We start from the raw sequence: 17,630 nt of genomic DNA, 5'->3' as shown, positions 1-17,630 counted from the left end.
TTAGTATACAGAGGTGCTCCAAAAATATTGCAGGCTTGAATGGGAAGAATCAATTTGGAGACTTTCAATGTGGTGATAATAGATTGGCTTTAGTGTATATAAAATGTTTTATAAGTGCACATTTTTCTGGGGAGAAAGGGCCAAGGCATTCAATAGTTTTTCTGGTAGATCCATGCCATTCACTCCTCCTACTTGAATGAATACTTCTTATAATCTGTATTTGACATAGAGACAGAAAGTAGAATGATGGTTGCCAGGAGCTGGGGGAAGGAAGGAATGGGGGAATGAGGAGTTATTTTTTAATGGGTATAGAGTTTCAAATTTGCAAGATGAAAAGAATTTTGGATGGTGGTGATGGTTGCAAAACAATATGAATGTACTTAATACCACTGAACTGTATGGTTATAAATGGTTAAGATGGCAAATTTTGTGTTAATGTGTATTTTATCACAATAAAAATTGAAAAAAATATATGCATTTGAAATAGTAACTACATGTGTGCCTGGCACTTAATAGGCGCTCTATAAGTGACCGGTTGTTTACCTGTTCGGTCCTCTTTTGTTATATGTAAAATGAGGATAATATTAATACATTATTGGCTTGTACTTCATGGGATTGCTTGAGGGATCCAGTGAGCTATAGGACACGCAAAGACTTTGATTCATTCAACAGACCTTTATCTAGAACCTACCAAGTGTCAGGCCTTGTTCTACATTCAGGAGATACTGTAGTAAGCAAAGCAGCTGTGATTTCTGTGCCACCGACCTTAGAGTTCAGGTCACCGTTCTTTATGAACTGTGAAGTGTTGTACTCAGAAAGGTATGGGGGTAGACATGTCTCTACACTGCTGTTTAAGTGCATTTCTGTGATATGACTAACATTCACTGCCTCTCCTCCTACCCCTGTTCAAAAGGAGAAGTAAATCCTCATCCAAATGGCCATGCCTGCATTGTCACAAAAGTACACAAGTGAGGTAGTCCGTAGACCTGGGCTCCAATCCCATTTCTGCCTCTAACTAGTAATGTGACTTTGGGTGAGTCATTTCCCCTTTATTGTCCTCAGTTTCCTCATCATTAAAATTATGGAACTGGGCTCCTCAGTGATCCCCAGTGTTCTCTGATATCTATTGTGCACCCACACTGTAAACTCAGCAATGCCTACTCCTTGCTGTTATCTCTGTATCCCCAGGGCCTGGCACTGTGCCTGGCACACCGCGGCTCCACCTCTATTCATCTAACAAACTCAGATCTAGCCCTAGTGGATATAAACCCTTTTTTTATGTGCATATGATCTGACATCCAGGAAGTGTTATAGGTTTCTTGGGTGGATATAAGGACCCTGAATTGTGGCAAGAAAGGTGTATGAAAGGCAGAGAGGGTTCGTTTTTTGGGGGGGAGGGAGCACCCTGAGAAGGTTGGCCCAGCCTCTGCTCCTTACCTCCCCTTTGCAGAGATAAACGGCCCTAGTGATGATCTGGCAGCTGCACGTCTGAGGCCTTCCCTCTTGCTTTTGTTGTATATTTTGCAGAAAAGAGTGGTGGGAGGGGTGAGGTTAATGTGTTGAGTGTGAGTAATTAGTCATTCAAACCATCGACATTTACAATGACAGGATTTGAGTGCCTACATTATTATGCACTGTTCTAATAGTTTATCCCTGAAATTTTCTGCCTGTATAATGTTTCTTAAAATATATCACAGGAACATAAAAGATTTAATGTAGTGCTTTGTACAACCATTAGAGTTTGAAGTCAACTGAACCTCCTCAATTCTCTATCCTGGATGCTGACTGTAATTCTGTTCTTAATTGCATTCAGAATAGGAAAGGAGGGCAAGTCAGGGGTTTGGAACCTGGTCAGCTGCAAAGTTGGCTGTGAGACCCACACAGAATGTTTCATTAAAGTACATATGCACACTTGAGTAACTGATATATTTATTTGCAATGAAAATTGTGCTGTTGGAATATCAAAGGTGTTAGCCTGAGGAAACAAGTGTTCTGATTTTGCCCAGCCAGCCTCTGTGCCTATTGGAGGATGTGCTTCCCACCAACATACATTTTTCTACCTCTGGTCTGTTTCCCAAGTAGAGAGTATAGGTGTCCTCTCTTTAAGATCTATCATGTCCCTTAAAATGCTGTAGTTTCCTATTCGTGCATTCAGTATCTTTACATCTTGGCAATGTCTCTTATTTTTCAGACGATGTTTTAAAATCCTCTTGATTCACTCACATGTCAGATTTTATTCTGACATATTACATTTCTGATTTTTTTTTTTAGCCTATCTTGCATCCTGGGAGGCATCACTAAGACCAGTGAGGAGTCTTATTATGTAATGTATATTAACACATTTGCAAATTTTTATTAAGAAAACTCTGTGCGTGTGTGTTTGTGTATATTTGCATCAGTTCTTTCTGGCTACACAAAAGGATAACTGTGTAGTATGTGTGCAGAGCAAAGGAAGCTCTATCTTCATTGAATGAGAATGACATGACCTAATTTATAGATGTGGTCAGCTGAAGTAGCTCAGTAGTGAATATTGCATCTCATAGCTCCTTTTTGAAGGTTTGGGCCCAGCTGGGGTTATCTAATCTATTGATAGGGCTCAACTCCAGGAGTGAACATAAATTAGAAACCCACAGAAGATATAAGGAGATCCACAAAGCTGATGGGGCAACTGAAATTACTTTGCTGCAGCCTTGCTACTACTTCCTAGGCCTTTCTGGAGCAGGTGGACCTGTGAGATGTTCAGGTGGACAAGTGTTTGCTTTCACCACGTGTCTGTGAGGTGAGCATCCAGTGAACAAAAGATGAATCTGGCTGTCAGGTGACCTTAAACAGTTTTGGGCCCAAAGAATGTCATCATGCTTAGATGTGACGTACACACTCCATCGTTAGCACCAAAAGCCTGCGTCAGTGCAGAATATTTTCTAGGTGTTTGTAAGGGAAGCCAAAAGAATGGTAACCTGAGAAAGGTGGAGAGCAGAGAAGAGGATCTATAGATTGTGGGACAGTTTTTTGGTTTTTGTTTTGTTTTGGGTTTTTGCCATTACATCAAAATGTAGTAGTTGGGCAGCTTTGTGGTTCTGCCAGCTGGGCCTCCTGAAATGGATAAATTCTGAATTTCAAGTTCCTTATTGAGTTGGCAGTGCTTCTTGTGTTTGTTGCCTGGACACCTAACTCAGTGAAGCAGTGAGACAACACAGCAAATAGAGGCACTGCACAGACCCAGGAGGCCAGACGACGGCTTGGCAGAGCTGAAAGCTGCCTCCCAGCCAGGAGTTGTGCTGATGCTCTGTAACATCCTCGCCGTTAGCATGCCTCCCTCCCCTGGGCCCAGCTCCCTGATTCTGTTCCTGGACCCTTGCCTCAAGGACAGAGCAGCTAAATAGGCTTTGCTGTGTACAATTTCTATCCATCGTGAAGACAGCTTGATTTAAGATTCTTCTCAGAAGCTTTTCACTTTCTCCTTGCTGTCTGGACCAGCCTTCTAGAATCCTACAGTTGACCTGAAGCCAAGAAGAAAGTTCTGGTGATGGGAGAAGTGGAGCTACTTAAGTTACTTACAGGATGGTAAAGAATCTTAGACACTCCCCACCTTCTTTAATCCACTTTATCTCCCTGGCTCCTCTTGAGACTTTATGTTTTTCTTTTGGTTTCATTTTCCATTTGTGACTATTAGAAGAGGAAGCAATTAGAGTAACACTCACCTATGTGGAGCATAGGGAGGGAAGGTGAGACTCATGGGCTGCATTGGACCCAGGGTGCAGGGCCCACTTTCGTGTGATGACAGAGAAGTCGCTGGACACCTCTGGACTTCATCTCAAACATGAGAGTATTGAACTAGATTTTACTCCCTTCTTGCTTTGCAATTTTGTGATTCTCCATGTTTATCATCCCATACCGGGCATCTTCACGACCTGACTCCATGAGCTTAAACTCACTTCCCATCTAACACCCTATTCTAGCATCTTTCAGCACTTTCCCTGAATCCCCCTATCCTGTAAGCAGCAGTAATTGCTTTTCTACTACATGCCCATTGCCCTACAGCAAGCCGTTACCTGTCTATGCCTTCAATAGACTATAAGCTCCTTGAAGATAAGAATTTTTATTCATTCTTCGTTCCCATGCATGCTGCCTGGAACAGTTCACATATCCAAGGAAATCTTTGTTTAACTAAATATTTAAGTCCAGAGAAAATCTTTTTAGAGTAATGTGTGAGAGGACAGCCTTTGGCAGTGCTGGACCTAAGGTGAAGACATAGAGAAAACTTTTCCTTCATGATTTTGGTTTTATTAGAGGTCTGGGAGAAATACTTACAGAGTGGCTGGATAAAAAAATCATTAGATGTCTTTGCAGCTCCTCAGCATGTACGTATGAAATCTGAAGTTTGATCAGTGATTACGCATCAGTGAAAATCTAAACCCTTCCCATATGGAACAACTCCACTTAATTTAATGTCATTTTACTTTATGAGATAGTTAATAAACAGGTACTGTATTTGATCTTGTGAGTGTAGCCCTCTATATTTAGCTTTTTCAGCTTTAATGGAACTATAATTTTAATCATGATTATTACTTTACATTTTAATTATAATTTGGTGTGGCTTAAGTATACATTTCTGAGAGTGATTGTGTAATGAAAACAGGAATTAGCTTTTCATTAACAAAATAATGGGAGAGTTCCCACTGCATTCTAGTCTGTGTTCAATATCTATGGGCTGGCCTAAAAATAGAAAGGGGAGTTTAACATTTTGGTTAAAAACATGCTTCTAAATTGTCTGTGTTCACAACCCAGTCTCTTTTGCTCCATTTTGCTTTATCTTGTTCTCTTTCTTTTAAAAAATTAAATAAAACAAAATAAAATCTTAGAAGAGATCTTAATTGTGTCTGAGATTTCACAAGGCTTCTTTTTATTATTTTTATTTTCATTTAGATAATTAGCACCATGGAGCCTCAGGTGTCAAATGGCCCGACATCCAATACAAGCAATGGACCCTCCAGCAACAACAGAAACTGTCCTTCTCCCATGCAGACAGGGGCAACCACAGATGACAGCAAAACCAACCTCATTGTCAACTATTTACCCCAGAATATGACCCAAGAGGAATTCAGGAGTCTCTTTGGGAGCATTGGTGAAATAGAATCCTGCAAACTTGTGAGAGACAAAATTACAGGTATGCTTTTGTTCAATATTCTAGACATGGGATTTGCAGCTACATTATTCCATTAGATATGCAGACCTTAGAAATGCACATGCATGATGATGCATCCGAGTGTCTGCAAGATTGTGTGGATACACAGTCATAAACTCACACCACATACATGTGTATACACCACATAAAACTATGCCGTGGATTGGTAGGACTGGGAAGCAGATGAAGACTTTGGTACTTCTTCAACTTTATGTGAAATGACCCTTTGGTTTTATCTTCTTTTATTTTTAATCAGCCACCCCTTCCTTTTGTTCTTTAGTTTCCAGTTCTGCCCTCTGCCCTTCCTATACTCCACGCTAGTTTTTATTCATATACACTTCTCCTCTCAAACATTCAGTTTGTGTGTGTCCAGTGTTTTTCCACGTGTCTGAGACAAGTGTTTTAAAGAGGCTACTGTGAACTTGTGGAAGAGTGACACCACTGCTCATAATCCTGTGGAGAGACAGGCCCTAAGCATAGCAGATTATTCTGCAATCTTATTGGAAGTGAGAATATTTTCTTAGAAAAATTCTGGACTATATAATGATGACACTAGAGTTGCTGCTCTCTGATATGCCACTCCTGAAATCATTCACGCTCACCTTTGAGTACTTACCAGTTTTGGGTGTTGACTTTTGTTTCCCTTTCTCTGGACATTTTAATTGATGAGCAACTGTCCTATGAAAGAAAAGAGAAAGCTCTATGACTAAAACAGGGAGATACATCATCTTACTTTTAAATCAGAGAATACAGTGTGTATGTGTGCATGTAAATATATATATCTTCTATTCTCATAATTCACATGTAAATTTATCCCCCTTATAAATTACTTTGCAAAATCATAAAACTTAAGTAACAGTGCTGCTTTCTAAAATATAAGTCACATAACCTTCCAAACACAATTTCCTCATCTGTAAAACTGGAAAATAATACTTACCTCAAAGGGCTTATTGTGAGGATTGAATGAGAGACTGGATATAGAGCCTCTAGCACAATGCCTATTGTATAGTGGTCTCTTAATAAATGGGGGATGTTATTACTATAGGTACAGCTAGTGCACTTCAAGGAGAGTGGCTAGAACAGAAAAATTATATCAAGCTTCCCAAATAGGGCCAGGATCATCTATCCTTTAACAGAATTGCCTATACTTTCAGAAAGCCGATGTTTAGATTCCTGAATAATCTTTATATAATAGGATGATAATTCAAACCAAATTAAAAGCAGTTAACCATATGATTCTTCCTCCCACTCCTGTATAGGAAAATGTATTTTTGGTATAGCCTTACCTTCTAAATAGAGACTCTGCCAGTTATATTAGTGAATATTATTAATCACCTTTTCAGGAGAGTTCCCTTGGAACTATAGTGAGATTTTTAAGAAGTACTGATTCATGGTGTTGTTCCTTGTTTTCTAAAGACACATGTTTAAACAAGCAGATTCCTTTACTGAAAGAATGCTAATTTGGTAGTTCACCGAGTGGATTTGAATAGGAGTGACAGCTTCGAAGACAGCCTTTAATTTGGTATACAAAACCAAAATTGTCAACTTTGGTTTGTTTAGCACCCTCTCCAGCACAAGCAGACACATACAGTAGCATCTGAGCTTAAAGAAGAAGCTTATGGGTTGAAAGCAGAAATACAATTCAGGCATAAATTTATAATTATGCATTTTTTTAATTCAGGCAAAAAAAAGAGTTTTATTTGTAGAGAACTTATGGGAACGAGGCAGGGAAATATAGAGAGACCAGAGATATTTGCCCTCATTTGGTAGCAGTGTTTAATAAAAGTAGAACTTGTGGTTGTAAAGAGTGCTTATTAAATTCTTCATTTACACTACCTAATTAATTCTAGCATTTTAAATTAACAGTGAAACTGGTCCCTGCTGTACCATTCCATAGATGCAGCATATTTCCTCCATCCACCCGTTGTTCAGGTTTAATTGGCTATGCTAGAAGTCAGAGAAGGAGGGAGAGATAGGGCTGCGGGGAGAAGGGGAAGGAGTGGGAATCGCTCTAGCAGAAGTCCTTCCGAGGCCTGCATTTGGGGTTAAGTCATAATGCAGGCTGGGAGAGGTGAGGTATCACACCAGGCAAGTGGAAAGGCTGCAGCGGTGGTTCAGAAGTCAGGGTAAATGACATCATAGGTATTTTTGTTGCCCTGATTTTTAACATCCCAGTCCCCCCTTTTCCTCCAACACCTCCTACAGATCTCAATGCATCTCGAACCTGTGAAGTTTACAAGGAGTTCTAAATATCCAGTGGGAGGATTGGGGGGTGGGAGGTGGCAAAGAGATAAGAATTCAAGATTAAGATTTTCCAGCCCCAACTACTCCCTAAGAGAATGTATGGATTCCCTTAAAAGGGTCTGGCTTCTATAGTGTTAAGATACCTTGAGAGAGAGAGAGAAGAACTGACTCTGTTGATAGCAATACTGGTGGGCTGGATTCACCCTTGGCTGTGGGTTTTCAGTGGATTCGCCATTTGAGAACACATAGGAAAACTTTGGGCATGGAATTAAGTGTTATGGTGCTGAGGACATAAATGCTACCATTTTTCAAGCACTTACTCTGTGCTAGGTACTTGCTAAGCACTGGACATACCTTATTTCATTCAACACAGAGAACAGTCTCTGTTTTCTTAGATGAGGAAACTGAAGCTTAGCAAGGTAAAGTAACCTTCCCAGGCAGCAGGGTTACTAGCATGTGGTGGAGCCGGGAGTCATCCCTGCTTTCCAAAAGCGTGATTTTTATTTGGGGAAGCATGTGCAGGGTGAAGACCTCTGCTTAAACCCCACCTCATAACCCAATGCAATGTTGTGTTTCTCTCAGTAGAGGTTGCTGGCTGCCCTCTGGAGAGTCCACCTAATGCACCACGGCTTTAAAGGAGACTCCTGTGTATAAAGGGAGGCAAAGATAAAATATTTATCATCCTCTGGGGATATAACTCAGCCTGTGTCTTCCTTCAGAGTAGAGCAAAATTTACTGAAAATGCCAGGCTCGAGTTACCATTACAGTGCTTTTGGACATCTCTGTTACTTATCTTCTCAGAGACATCAGATTTTCTTTTTCCAATTTGGAAAGGACATTTATCAGGATAATCTAGGTACCAGGGAAAGAAAAACACATGTCCTGAATTGCTTTTGTGTGCAGCCATGGGCACGTGATGGCATTGGAAGCCAAGTCCTTTGCTTTTCTCCTTCATCCACCTGCAGCCTCGGCTGCTGGAAAAAAAAGGGAAGTGACATGTGACCCACGGGATTCATGCAACCTAGAAACTCAGGCAAAGAACACCAAACCCCTGGTAGAAATTTTATTATTCCCAAGGACCTAGAAGAATTTATATAGTTTCCTATGTTTTGTTTTGTTGCCTTTTTATTTTTGTTTTTGTTTTATAGGCATTGAGATTGGCTTACTGAATCCAAGTTTCTGTATGATCAGTATTTTAGGGGAGGAAACATATGGCTTGGCCAGGACAGGATTAGGTGGCTCAGAATATGTCTTGAAGCCAGCACAACTAGAATGCTAGATTACATTCTTATAAATGTTTATCTTGTTACCGTCCCACCCCAAAGGGAATAAAGGAAAAAAGTAACAAAGAAAAATCCCTAGAAAGAAACAAATCAGTGCAAGACAGCAAACAGTCTCAATTTGCCTATCCATATTGTGTGATTATTATCACAGTGCTACAAAAGAATTATATTTTTACTTGATGTCAGTCTCTGTGTGTCCATGCAGTGTACTTGTTAAGAGTAACTATCTATTTCAGGTAAGTGAAAGCTCTGAAGGGGATTTTTGAGGAGAGGTTAATCCAAACTGAATCTTATCAATTGCAAAACTGAATATATCGAAAAGACCAGTATATGGAACAGATTGTATAAGTGCTGTGGGTGGTTGGAAAAGGTGAATTTTGTGTTAGCTGGAGCTGTTGGGGAAAGTTTAAAAGATGGAGTTAGGATTTAGGTAGAGGAAAGAAAGGCAAAGGAACAGAGCTAAAATTCTAGTCAAAGAACAGAAGCATTTTTCCCCCTCTGTGCTTTGGACAAAGGAAGTAGAGCTAGAACACGCTTCTTTGGAAGCAGTGGTCTAATATGAAGCAGCATTTGCCAAATTAAGTTAAGCATGCCAGAAAATTAAGTTGGTTAGAGTCGCACCCCAATGGACAAAGGCAAATTTTCCTAAACGCCACCTTTAATCCATTCCTTCATTTCTTCCTTTACAACATGTCTCTGTCTTAATTAATATTACCCAGTGGAAAAAGCAGAACAAGGCAACAACAAAATAAAAAAGCAAAACCCTTTACTACTGTGGACATCAGGGTAAATATTTTGCTATCACCTTTGTGTCTGAATTTACATCTCTAATTAAAGGAACCAACTCAGTTTTTTGATGCAGTGACATAAGGTAACTTCTGTTCTTTCTCAGATTTGTGAAAGTGCTAATAATCCTGTGTCTCTCTCAGTAGGTGAAATGTGGGACATGGACCACAGCAGTGGTGAGGGTATCTATTAGAGCATCCAGGCCAGGAGGCACGACACAGAGTACAGTCTGTTGGGTTGAAAAGGCAGAGAGGGGAGTGAGGGTTGTGGAATGTTTTATGCTACCTCATATACTTTTAAGGAACTGGAATTACAGGAACACTGGGGGAATTTGGTTGAATTTTACTTCTGAGATAACTGTATAAGCAATAAAAGGCTCTGCAAAACCCTAAAATATGAAAGTGCTTTGAACTCACCCCTGAAGTGTGAATTCATAAGGTGAGTTTATTAGCATAATTTCTTACAATCCCCAGCAAAGACAAGTAAGAATAATAGCAGCAGCTTTTGTGTGTTTTTGTGTGCCTTAATGTGTGTTCTGAGCACTGTAATAAATGCCTTAAATATAGTACCTCATTTAAATAATAAATTGGGATTTCTTGGAGAATCAAAATAGCCAGTGGTTATTGAGCACTTACTGTATGCTAAGCATTGTGCTAGGTAGATGAAGTCTCAGGTAATCCTCAAGAGAGCCATTTTACAGATGAAGAAACTTGAAATTAGGAGCAATTGAGTAACTTGCCAAGGTAACTTAGCTTCCAAGTTAGGGGAGCTGGGACGTGAATCCAGTGCTATCTGACTAATGTGAGTTGTCCAATTTGTACTTTATCTCTGGAATTTTCCCCCAAAATACTAAATTGTCTCCTCTCCTTTACAAGCCAACTTGGCTTGCATACCTAGGGAATGAAAACTTTTAATACAGGGAAACATAATTAGAGCTCAAAATCTTTTGTTTTGGAAAATAGCACACTGTGCATTAAAAAGATAAATTTTGTGAATTATACAGGTCACCGCTTACAAGAAAGACTAGATTTGGAATGGTTTTTAACTTCTGATGTTCTCCCTTCATGAAATACCCTTCATTATGTTCACCTTTTCTTTATTTTGCAAGCACTATATTGAAATGGATGCTGCCTTAAATTTAAGCACAGTTAAAACCCAGCCTCAATTAGGCATATCCAAGAAAATCCCAAGATATTGATTAGCTAAATGAACTTTTCTACATGCACATCAGAGAGATATTCATTAGTGATGGGAAAAGTACAGGAAATAGTAGCATTTATCAGCATATTTTGCTGCTGATTTGGAAAATGTGCTTTGTACAGTGTGATGTGTCTCCTGAATTCAGAGGAAATTCAGGCAGATTTGCATCTGTCATTTTATTTATCACCTCCTTACAGTCATACATATTCCACAAAGAAGAATAAAAGAGTTTTGATTTGTTGACTTGGGAAGGGGGGTTGATTATTCTTGAGGGCAAATGGAAATTTTTAAATATGGAGAAGATTTGGCAGCCTAATGGGGTTACAAAACAGGAGAATAGGAGTCTGCCTTATTAAGGGGAACTTGAAGAACGTCAGAACATGAAGTGCAAACAGTAAACCATATAATCATTGTGCCTCTTACACGCTCATCAAGGGGAATCGGAGAACTTCCATCCTTTCTAATTAGGACAGGTTGGCAGTTGAGTGGAGCTATGAGGTTTAGGGTTTGTGCAGGTACATTATGCGTCTTTCAACACAATTTTTTCCCAGGAAGACAGAAGTCAGGATTACAGACCAGGTATGGTTTCCTTTTGCCTCCTGGCTGTCTTCCCCTTCATGTTCCCTTCCAAATCAGATGGTTCTGCCCTGCTTCCAAACTCAGATAACCGTAGGAAAGTATTCTCACATCCCAGGAGAGATGTCTCAAAGGATTTTTACCTAGGATGTGAATCAGGCCTGCGTATTTTAAGAATTTTCTATTTCTGTGCTTTAGCTGACTATTTGGTTCGTAAGACCAATTGCCTGTTCACCCAGCCTCCTCTCCTTCCCCCAACACACACACACACCCACACACCCACATACTCACTCACTCCCCCCCTCTCTGTAGAATGGCCTGGTTGATTGAGACTAGGAACTAAGCAGGAAGGTAATGTCAAACTGAAATTTCCACACATTATCTAAAAATGTAATTCATCAGCTTCAGGGTAGGAGGAAAGTACTTTCTGAAATGTGTTAATGGGAAATTCATTTTTTTCTTGTCTTCTGTGAGGTATAGTAGTGGTGATTTCTTTTTTCAATCTGTCCCCCACCCCCCTTCCACATCTCCCTTGCTGCTCTTAACTGATGAACTCTGTACCTGTCTTTATTCCTCATAAGAACTAAATATCTCTAAGTTGCCTTTTCGTTTTTTCTACAGTCCCCAAATTGAGCTTTGATGGGAGAAGATATTTCTAGTTTGGAGAGAAGATAAAATTCAGATAGAGACCATATATTTATATAAAGCTTTTACATTTATAAAACATTTTCAATCAGCCAACTGTATTTATTTAATGTCTACTCTCTCAGACCAAATAAATGTTATTCCCTTTCCTTCTCTCCTCTGAAATTCTGTATCACAGTCTGTGAGGAAGCCAAAAGGAATAAGACAGTTTGTGTCCGCATGTTGCCACAAGGCCAATGAGTGGGGGAAGCTAGAACAAATTACAGGGCCCTCCACTGGCCTCAAGGTAGAGAGGGCCTGGGAGCCTGCTTATGATGCTTATCACCACATAGCTACCTCTGCTGTTTCTGGGTGGTGTTTTGTTTTGTTTTGTTTTTCACCAAAGCCTAATCTCACCCTTCCTGGTCCTGGCTATTAATGTCATTAGAAAGATAGTGAATAAGGATTCATAACAATGCAATAAAGTTAGAGGTTGATGGAATGCCTACTGTGTGTCAGCTACAGCACTAGCCATCTTATGTATGTTATCTCACTGGAGCTTTGTATCAGTCACGCGTAATCAGTGGTATTATCCTCATTTTGTGGATGAAGACACCAAGGCCTAGAATTAGTCAGCTGGTGAGTGACGTTAGGTCTGACTACAAAGCCTATTGCCTTTCTGTTACCTTACCACTCTGCCTCTGCTGAATGAAGGTAAAGACAACATTAGCTATGACTGTTTGAAGGAGAAAAAGACGACAATGAACTGGGATTCTCAGAGCAAATGTCAAAGAAGAGTGAGCCTCCAACCTGGCCCTGAATTTGGCAGAGATTAGATTGTAGGAGACCAGTCCATACAAAAGAGGTAGCTGAGCCAAGCTTCAGAGACATTGATACAGAGTGAATTTTTATGTCCCCCCCAAATTCATATGTTGAAGCCCTAACCTCTAATATAATTGGGTTTGGAGATAGAGCCTCTATTTATTAAGGTTAGATGAGGTCATAAGAGTAGACCTTGATCTGATAAGATTAGTGTCCTCATAACAAGAGGAAGAGAGACCAGAGTTCTTACCATACACACACACCAAGCAAGAAGGCAGCTGTCTTCAAGTCAAAAAGAGAGCCCTCACCAGAACCCAGCTATGCTAGCACCCTGATCTTGAACTTCCAGCCTCCAGAACTATGAGAAATTAAATTTCCATTGTTTAAGCCGCTCAGTCTATGGTATTTTGTTATGGCAGCCCCAAATGACTAATGCAGACATCTTCAAGGGCCAGTGAATAGAAGAGTCAGGACTACTCTGTGGGTGGTAAGTGTTGGTACCACCTTTGTGTCAATGAAATAACTAAAGGTCAGCAAGGTTAAGTAATTTATCCAAGGTCACTGCTAATGAGTGGTGGAGCTGAGATTGGAACTCAAATCTGTCAGACTCGGAAGCTTATGTTCCTCCTACTTTGCTAATAAATAACCCTACCTAACACAGAAGGAGGTTGACAACTTGCAGACTTATAAAAGCATCTGTGATCGGAGAATCATTGTTTATCTCGCTGAGTTGAGGTACATACTCACTCAGTGACTTGCTTTCCACCTACTTCAATTTCTTGCTGATTTATAAGTTTGTTTTTCTGCTTGGCCTTTGTTTTGTAGTTGAATGTCTGGTGAGATGCAAGGCCCCATCAACACAAAGTGAATACAGCCAGTTAGGGTAATAATTCTAATTCCTATGGGTGCTAATAGGATTTCTCATCACAAACTTCTTGCATCAGATTAAATCATTTTATTGGTGGTATGAGCATAAAATGTATACATCATACTCCCTGATATTTGCCCTTTGTGTTTGTTTTCAGAGGCTTTTCTATTCAGTACTTCCCTGAACCTGTTGAAGCATCCAAAGTAGGCAACATCTGTACTCACTTTACAGATGAAGCCAGTGTAGCCTAAAGAAGACACTTGGCCTCTTATTTTCCTTGCTCTTTTTTCTTCTTTTCTTTGCCTGTTTCCTATCCCACTTGCTCTTTCTTCCTTCTTGGTTATTTTTATACCACTTCGATTCAAAAGGATTTGAATTGGCTTATTAGATAATATGGAAAACAACTACATGTAAAATAGCTGTAGATTTTTACAAAACAGAGTAGAGGGAAATGGATGTAGAATGGTAAAAGGAGACCAGAGGAAATTAGTAAATTAACACATTGACTGCCACCCTAGGGGAAAAAAATTTTTTCCTTGGGGCCGTGGTGTTGTTTTTTTACAAAAATAGAATAAAAATTTCAAAAACAAAATGATCCTCTCTAATCTAATGAAAAATTTGTTATTTTTTATTGTTTTCTGTGTGTGAGTTATATGCAACTTGAAAAATAGTTCATGTGGCTCCCAAGGTGATGAGACGTGTGAGTTATTTATGCTTCATGAGGCTCTGGGCTCAAACTAGCGTGAGTTAAATACAACTCACATGGTAGGTAATGTGTTAAATGTGGCTAGGCAACTTGTCTGACAAATAACAGAAACCTAGTTTGAGTTTTCTTCACATCAGGGAAAAATGGACAGTGACAACCTTGGTCCCTTTCTAAAGTGGTAACCAGGTTCCCAGCCTCACACCCCTTCCCGCCACTCTCTCTATGGCCCTTTGTCTGGATACACTGGCCTCTGATTGTGGAGACAGTTGCCTGCTATAATGCAGGGTTGAATAGGAAGTCTGAAATCACATATATGGAATTTTCCTTTTCTCATCTTTCTTACTTGAACCCATTTTGGATTGATTGACTTGCTTTTTATAGCCAGGGCAGGCGGTAACACAGAGAAGCTGCCTGAGTGGAGTCCCTGTTTTTATTAATAAAGGGTCTAAACAACGTGCTAAAAGAGTGTTCCGAAGCAGGGCTTCCTTGCTTGTTGCCTGAACTGAGGTATTACTGGCTTCTGACTCTCTTCAGTCTTCCTTCTCCCTTTAGACCCTGAGGTTGGACATGCAGGAACTTCAGTCGTCTGCTTCCGTCTTTCTGGTGAGGGTTCCTGCAGTAAGTTCTGGCCAGTTCCCCATTGTTCAGATGCTGAGCTGAACAACAAACAGAAAACTCAAATGTCATTCTCACTTCCTGGTCCTGACTGGGAAACTGAAACGAGACCTCAGCCACCTTTGCTCTTCCCGCCAGTCAGTGGAGCCTTCCCAATGAGACAGACCACCCTCTAAGTCCAGAAGAGAGAACACTAGCCAAGAGCACCACACTCCCCAAAATACACACACAGTCACAGTCACTCACTCACACACACACACACACACACACACACACACTCTCTCTCTCACACACACGTCTCCCAAATACTTTCTTGTCAAAAATACCAAACACAGCACATTGAACTAATCAGAAGTGAAACAGACTTCAGTGAAATCTTGCCCCCAACACACATACTTAACAGATGCATGTGTGGCGTTACATAACTCACTTTATCCGCTTAGACCTCCATTTCCTCAATATACAGTAGAGAAGTTAAATCCTAACCCTACCTTCTTTGAATGGTGCTTCTGAGTGCAAACCAGGTTACACATGTGAAGGCACTTTGTAAACGGAAGCAACCTGTAAATGGGAGAGACACCTACTATCTCATAATTCCTAACTACTTCTCACCAAGCGTCTTACTTTGGGCCAACAGATGTGTAAAGGCAGAGGAGAGAGGAAGTGGATGTCGCTGGTTCAATCCTCAGTTAAGTGATCCCAAGTAGGAAGTAAGAGACAGCATCTGAGAAGGCAGGAGAATGGAATGGGAACTTACATTTATTAAGCACCTGCTAGAAACCACATGTTAGATGATGCCGTATATTTGCTATCTCATTTAATCCTGACCACAACCCAAATATCAGTGACCCCATTATTTAGACGAAGAAACCAAGGCTCATGGAGTTTAAAGTGCCTGACCCAAGGCCACACAGCTGGCAAGTTGCCAAGCCAGCTGCAAACCCATGTCTGTCTGCCAGTTGGGACAAGAGACCTTCACAGAGAGGGTTCCCATATTCTTGCTGTTTCATCCTGAGTCATGAACATGGTTGTGGAGGATGTATTCCAGTAAGCCTCAGAAATAGCTGCAGTAATAATGAATAATGGTTCTGGAAGATTGTAAATAAATTTAGCTCAATGCAGTTAGTTTCTCCTTGACTTATGATGGGCGTCGTCCTGGTATGCCCATTGTAAGTTGAAAATATCATAAATTGAAAATGCATTTAATACTCTGATAAACTCATTGAAAAGTGAAAATATTATAACTTAAACCATCCCAAATCAGGGACCATCTGTATTTGAAAGAATCAGGATAATTTGTGAGATTATTTTAAAAATTAAGTGATCTTTATGAGTAGTATCATGATAAAATGGAAGGATCTACCAAGTTCTTATTCTAGCACTAGCTGTGGGACTTTCAGTGGATCAAGCCATTCTGTCCCTCTGGTTGTTGTGCATAAAATGGGAATAATGATACTGACTCTTCCCACCTTACCGTGTGCTGTGAGATCAGATGAGCTGTGTTGGTAAGTTATTAAAATGATACATCAATTCAGGATATTGCTATGGTCACCTAGAAGACAGGACATTGTAAGCAGGGATTTATGAGGGTAAAGCTAGCTGTGATAAGGCATCTTTGCTTTCTAGTCTGCCTTCCAGATGTTTTGTTCAGTTATCTACGCACATCACAACAAAAGATGATTAACTCTCTCAGACATCAGTGTCTAACTGTTATTAATGCTCAAGCTGATCAAATTACAATGTCACAGATCCTACTTGCGCTGTTAATATTAGATTTTGGATTCCGGTCTATAATGAATGATTTTTCCTGCATGTATTGGAAAAATTGGTTAGCAGAGTTCATAAGAAAGTTTAATTAGCAGGCTGTTTGTGAAAATAGCGGTTGTGAGTCATCGTTCAGAATGAACTAACATTTCTCAGGCTTGAATTTGTTCTTCTGTTCCTTGAGCAGCCACATAGGATCCTTGTGTTTAGGAAGCTGGTGTCCACGTGCTGCCCACTTGAACTGCACCATGTAATAAACTAATAACAAAAACAACAGATTTTTAAAACCAGAGAGGAAGAGGAGGTGTAGGGTGTTTGTATATTTATATATGTGTGTCTGTGTCTTCCAGGGGAATATCATGGACCTACTCTAATCCAGAACTGTGCTACTCATAGGTCCTGGATTATACGTTAGCAGTATAGCCTAATGAATAAGAACTAGACTGCCTGTATTTACATCCCAGCCTTACCACTTACTAGTTGTGTAACAAGAAAATTCTTACCCTCTCTGTGCTCCAGCATTTTAATTTCTAAATAGGCATATTGATGGGATTATTGTGAGCATTAATATATGTGAAATACTCAGAACATCTCTTGGAATATACTAATATAATTTTTACAACAGTTCTGTGAGATGTAGGTTTTATTAGCCCTATTTTACAGCTGAGGAAATAGGCCCAGAAAGGTTAAGTAACTTGCCCAAGATCACATAGCTTCTAAATGGCAGAGCAGAGTTGAACCCATATTTATTTGACTCCAAAGCCTCCATTTTTGTCTGCTATACTGTATTATCTTCCAGGGTCATATGCCTAGTTCATTAAGTATAGATGCTTTTCATGTGTGTGTCTGTTTGCGTGGACCTATTAATACAAAAGCGTGCTCCTGGTGAGTATCCATACAGCCACACACAATTATGTTTTGCTTTTTTCCTTAGGTCTTTGGTTCTCCTAGTGAAAC

At 40.0% G+C, this 17,630-nt stretch overlaps 1 protein-coding gene across 12 annotated transcripts in view; it reads left to right on the top strand.

Moving 5' to 3' along the window:
* Positions 1-17,630, top strand: part of ELAVL4 (ELAV like RNA binding protein 4) — a 141,277-nt gene that overhangs the window by 86,123 nt on the left and 37,524 nt on the right. For 9 of the 12 annotated variants that reach the window (XM_045546451.1, XM_045546448.1, XM_045546453.1 and 6 more), the window contains exon 2: positions 4,927-5,167. In XM_045546451.1, the coding sequence (XP_045402407.1) occupies positions 4,927-5,167 (241 nt within the window). Of the gene's footprint in view, positions 1-4,367; positions 4,380-4,926; positions 5,168-17,630 lie in introns of those variants that run through there. The other 3 variants (XM_045546456.1, XM_045546455.1, XM_045546457.1) reach the window with 2 other exon arrangements.

The sequence above is a fragment of the Lemur catta genome, chromosome 3, assembly GCF_020740605.2.
Source record: "Lemur catta isolate mLemCat1 chromosome 3, mLemCat1.pri, whole genome shotgun sequence".
Lineage (NCBI taxonomy): Eukaryota > Metazoa > Chordata > Mammalia > Primates > Lemuridae > Lemur > Lemur catta.
Note: the sequence above shows the minus strand (reverse complement) of the source record. Positions and strands in the feature narration are given on the sequence as shown.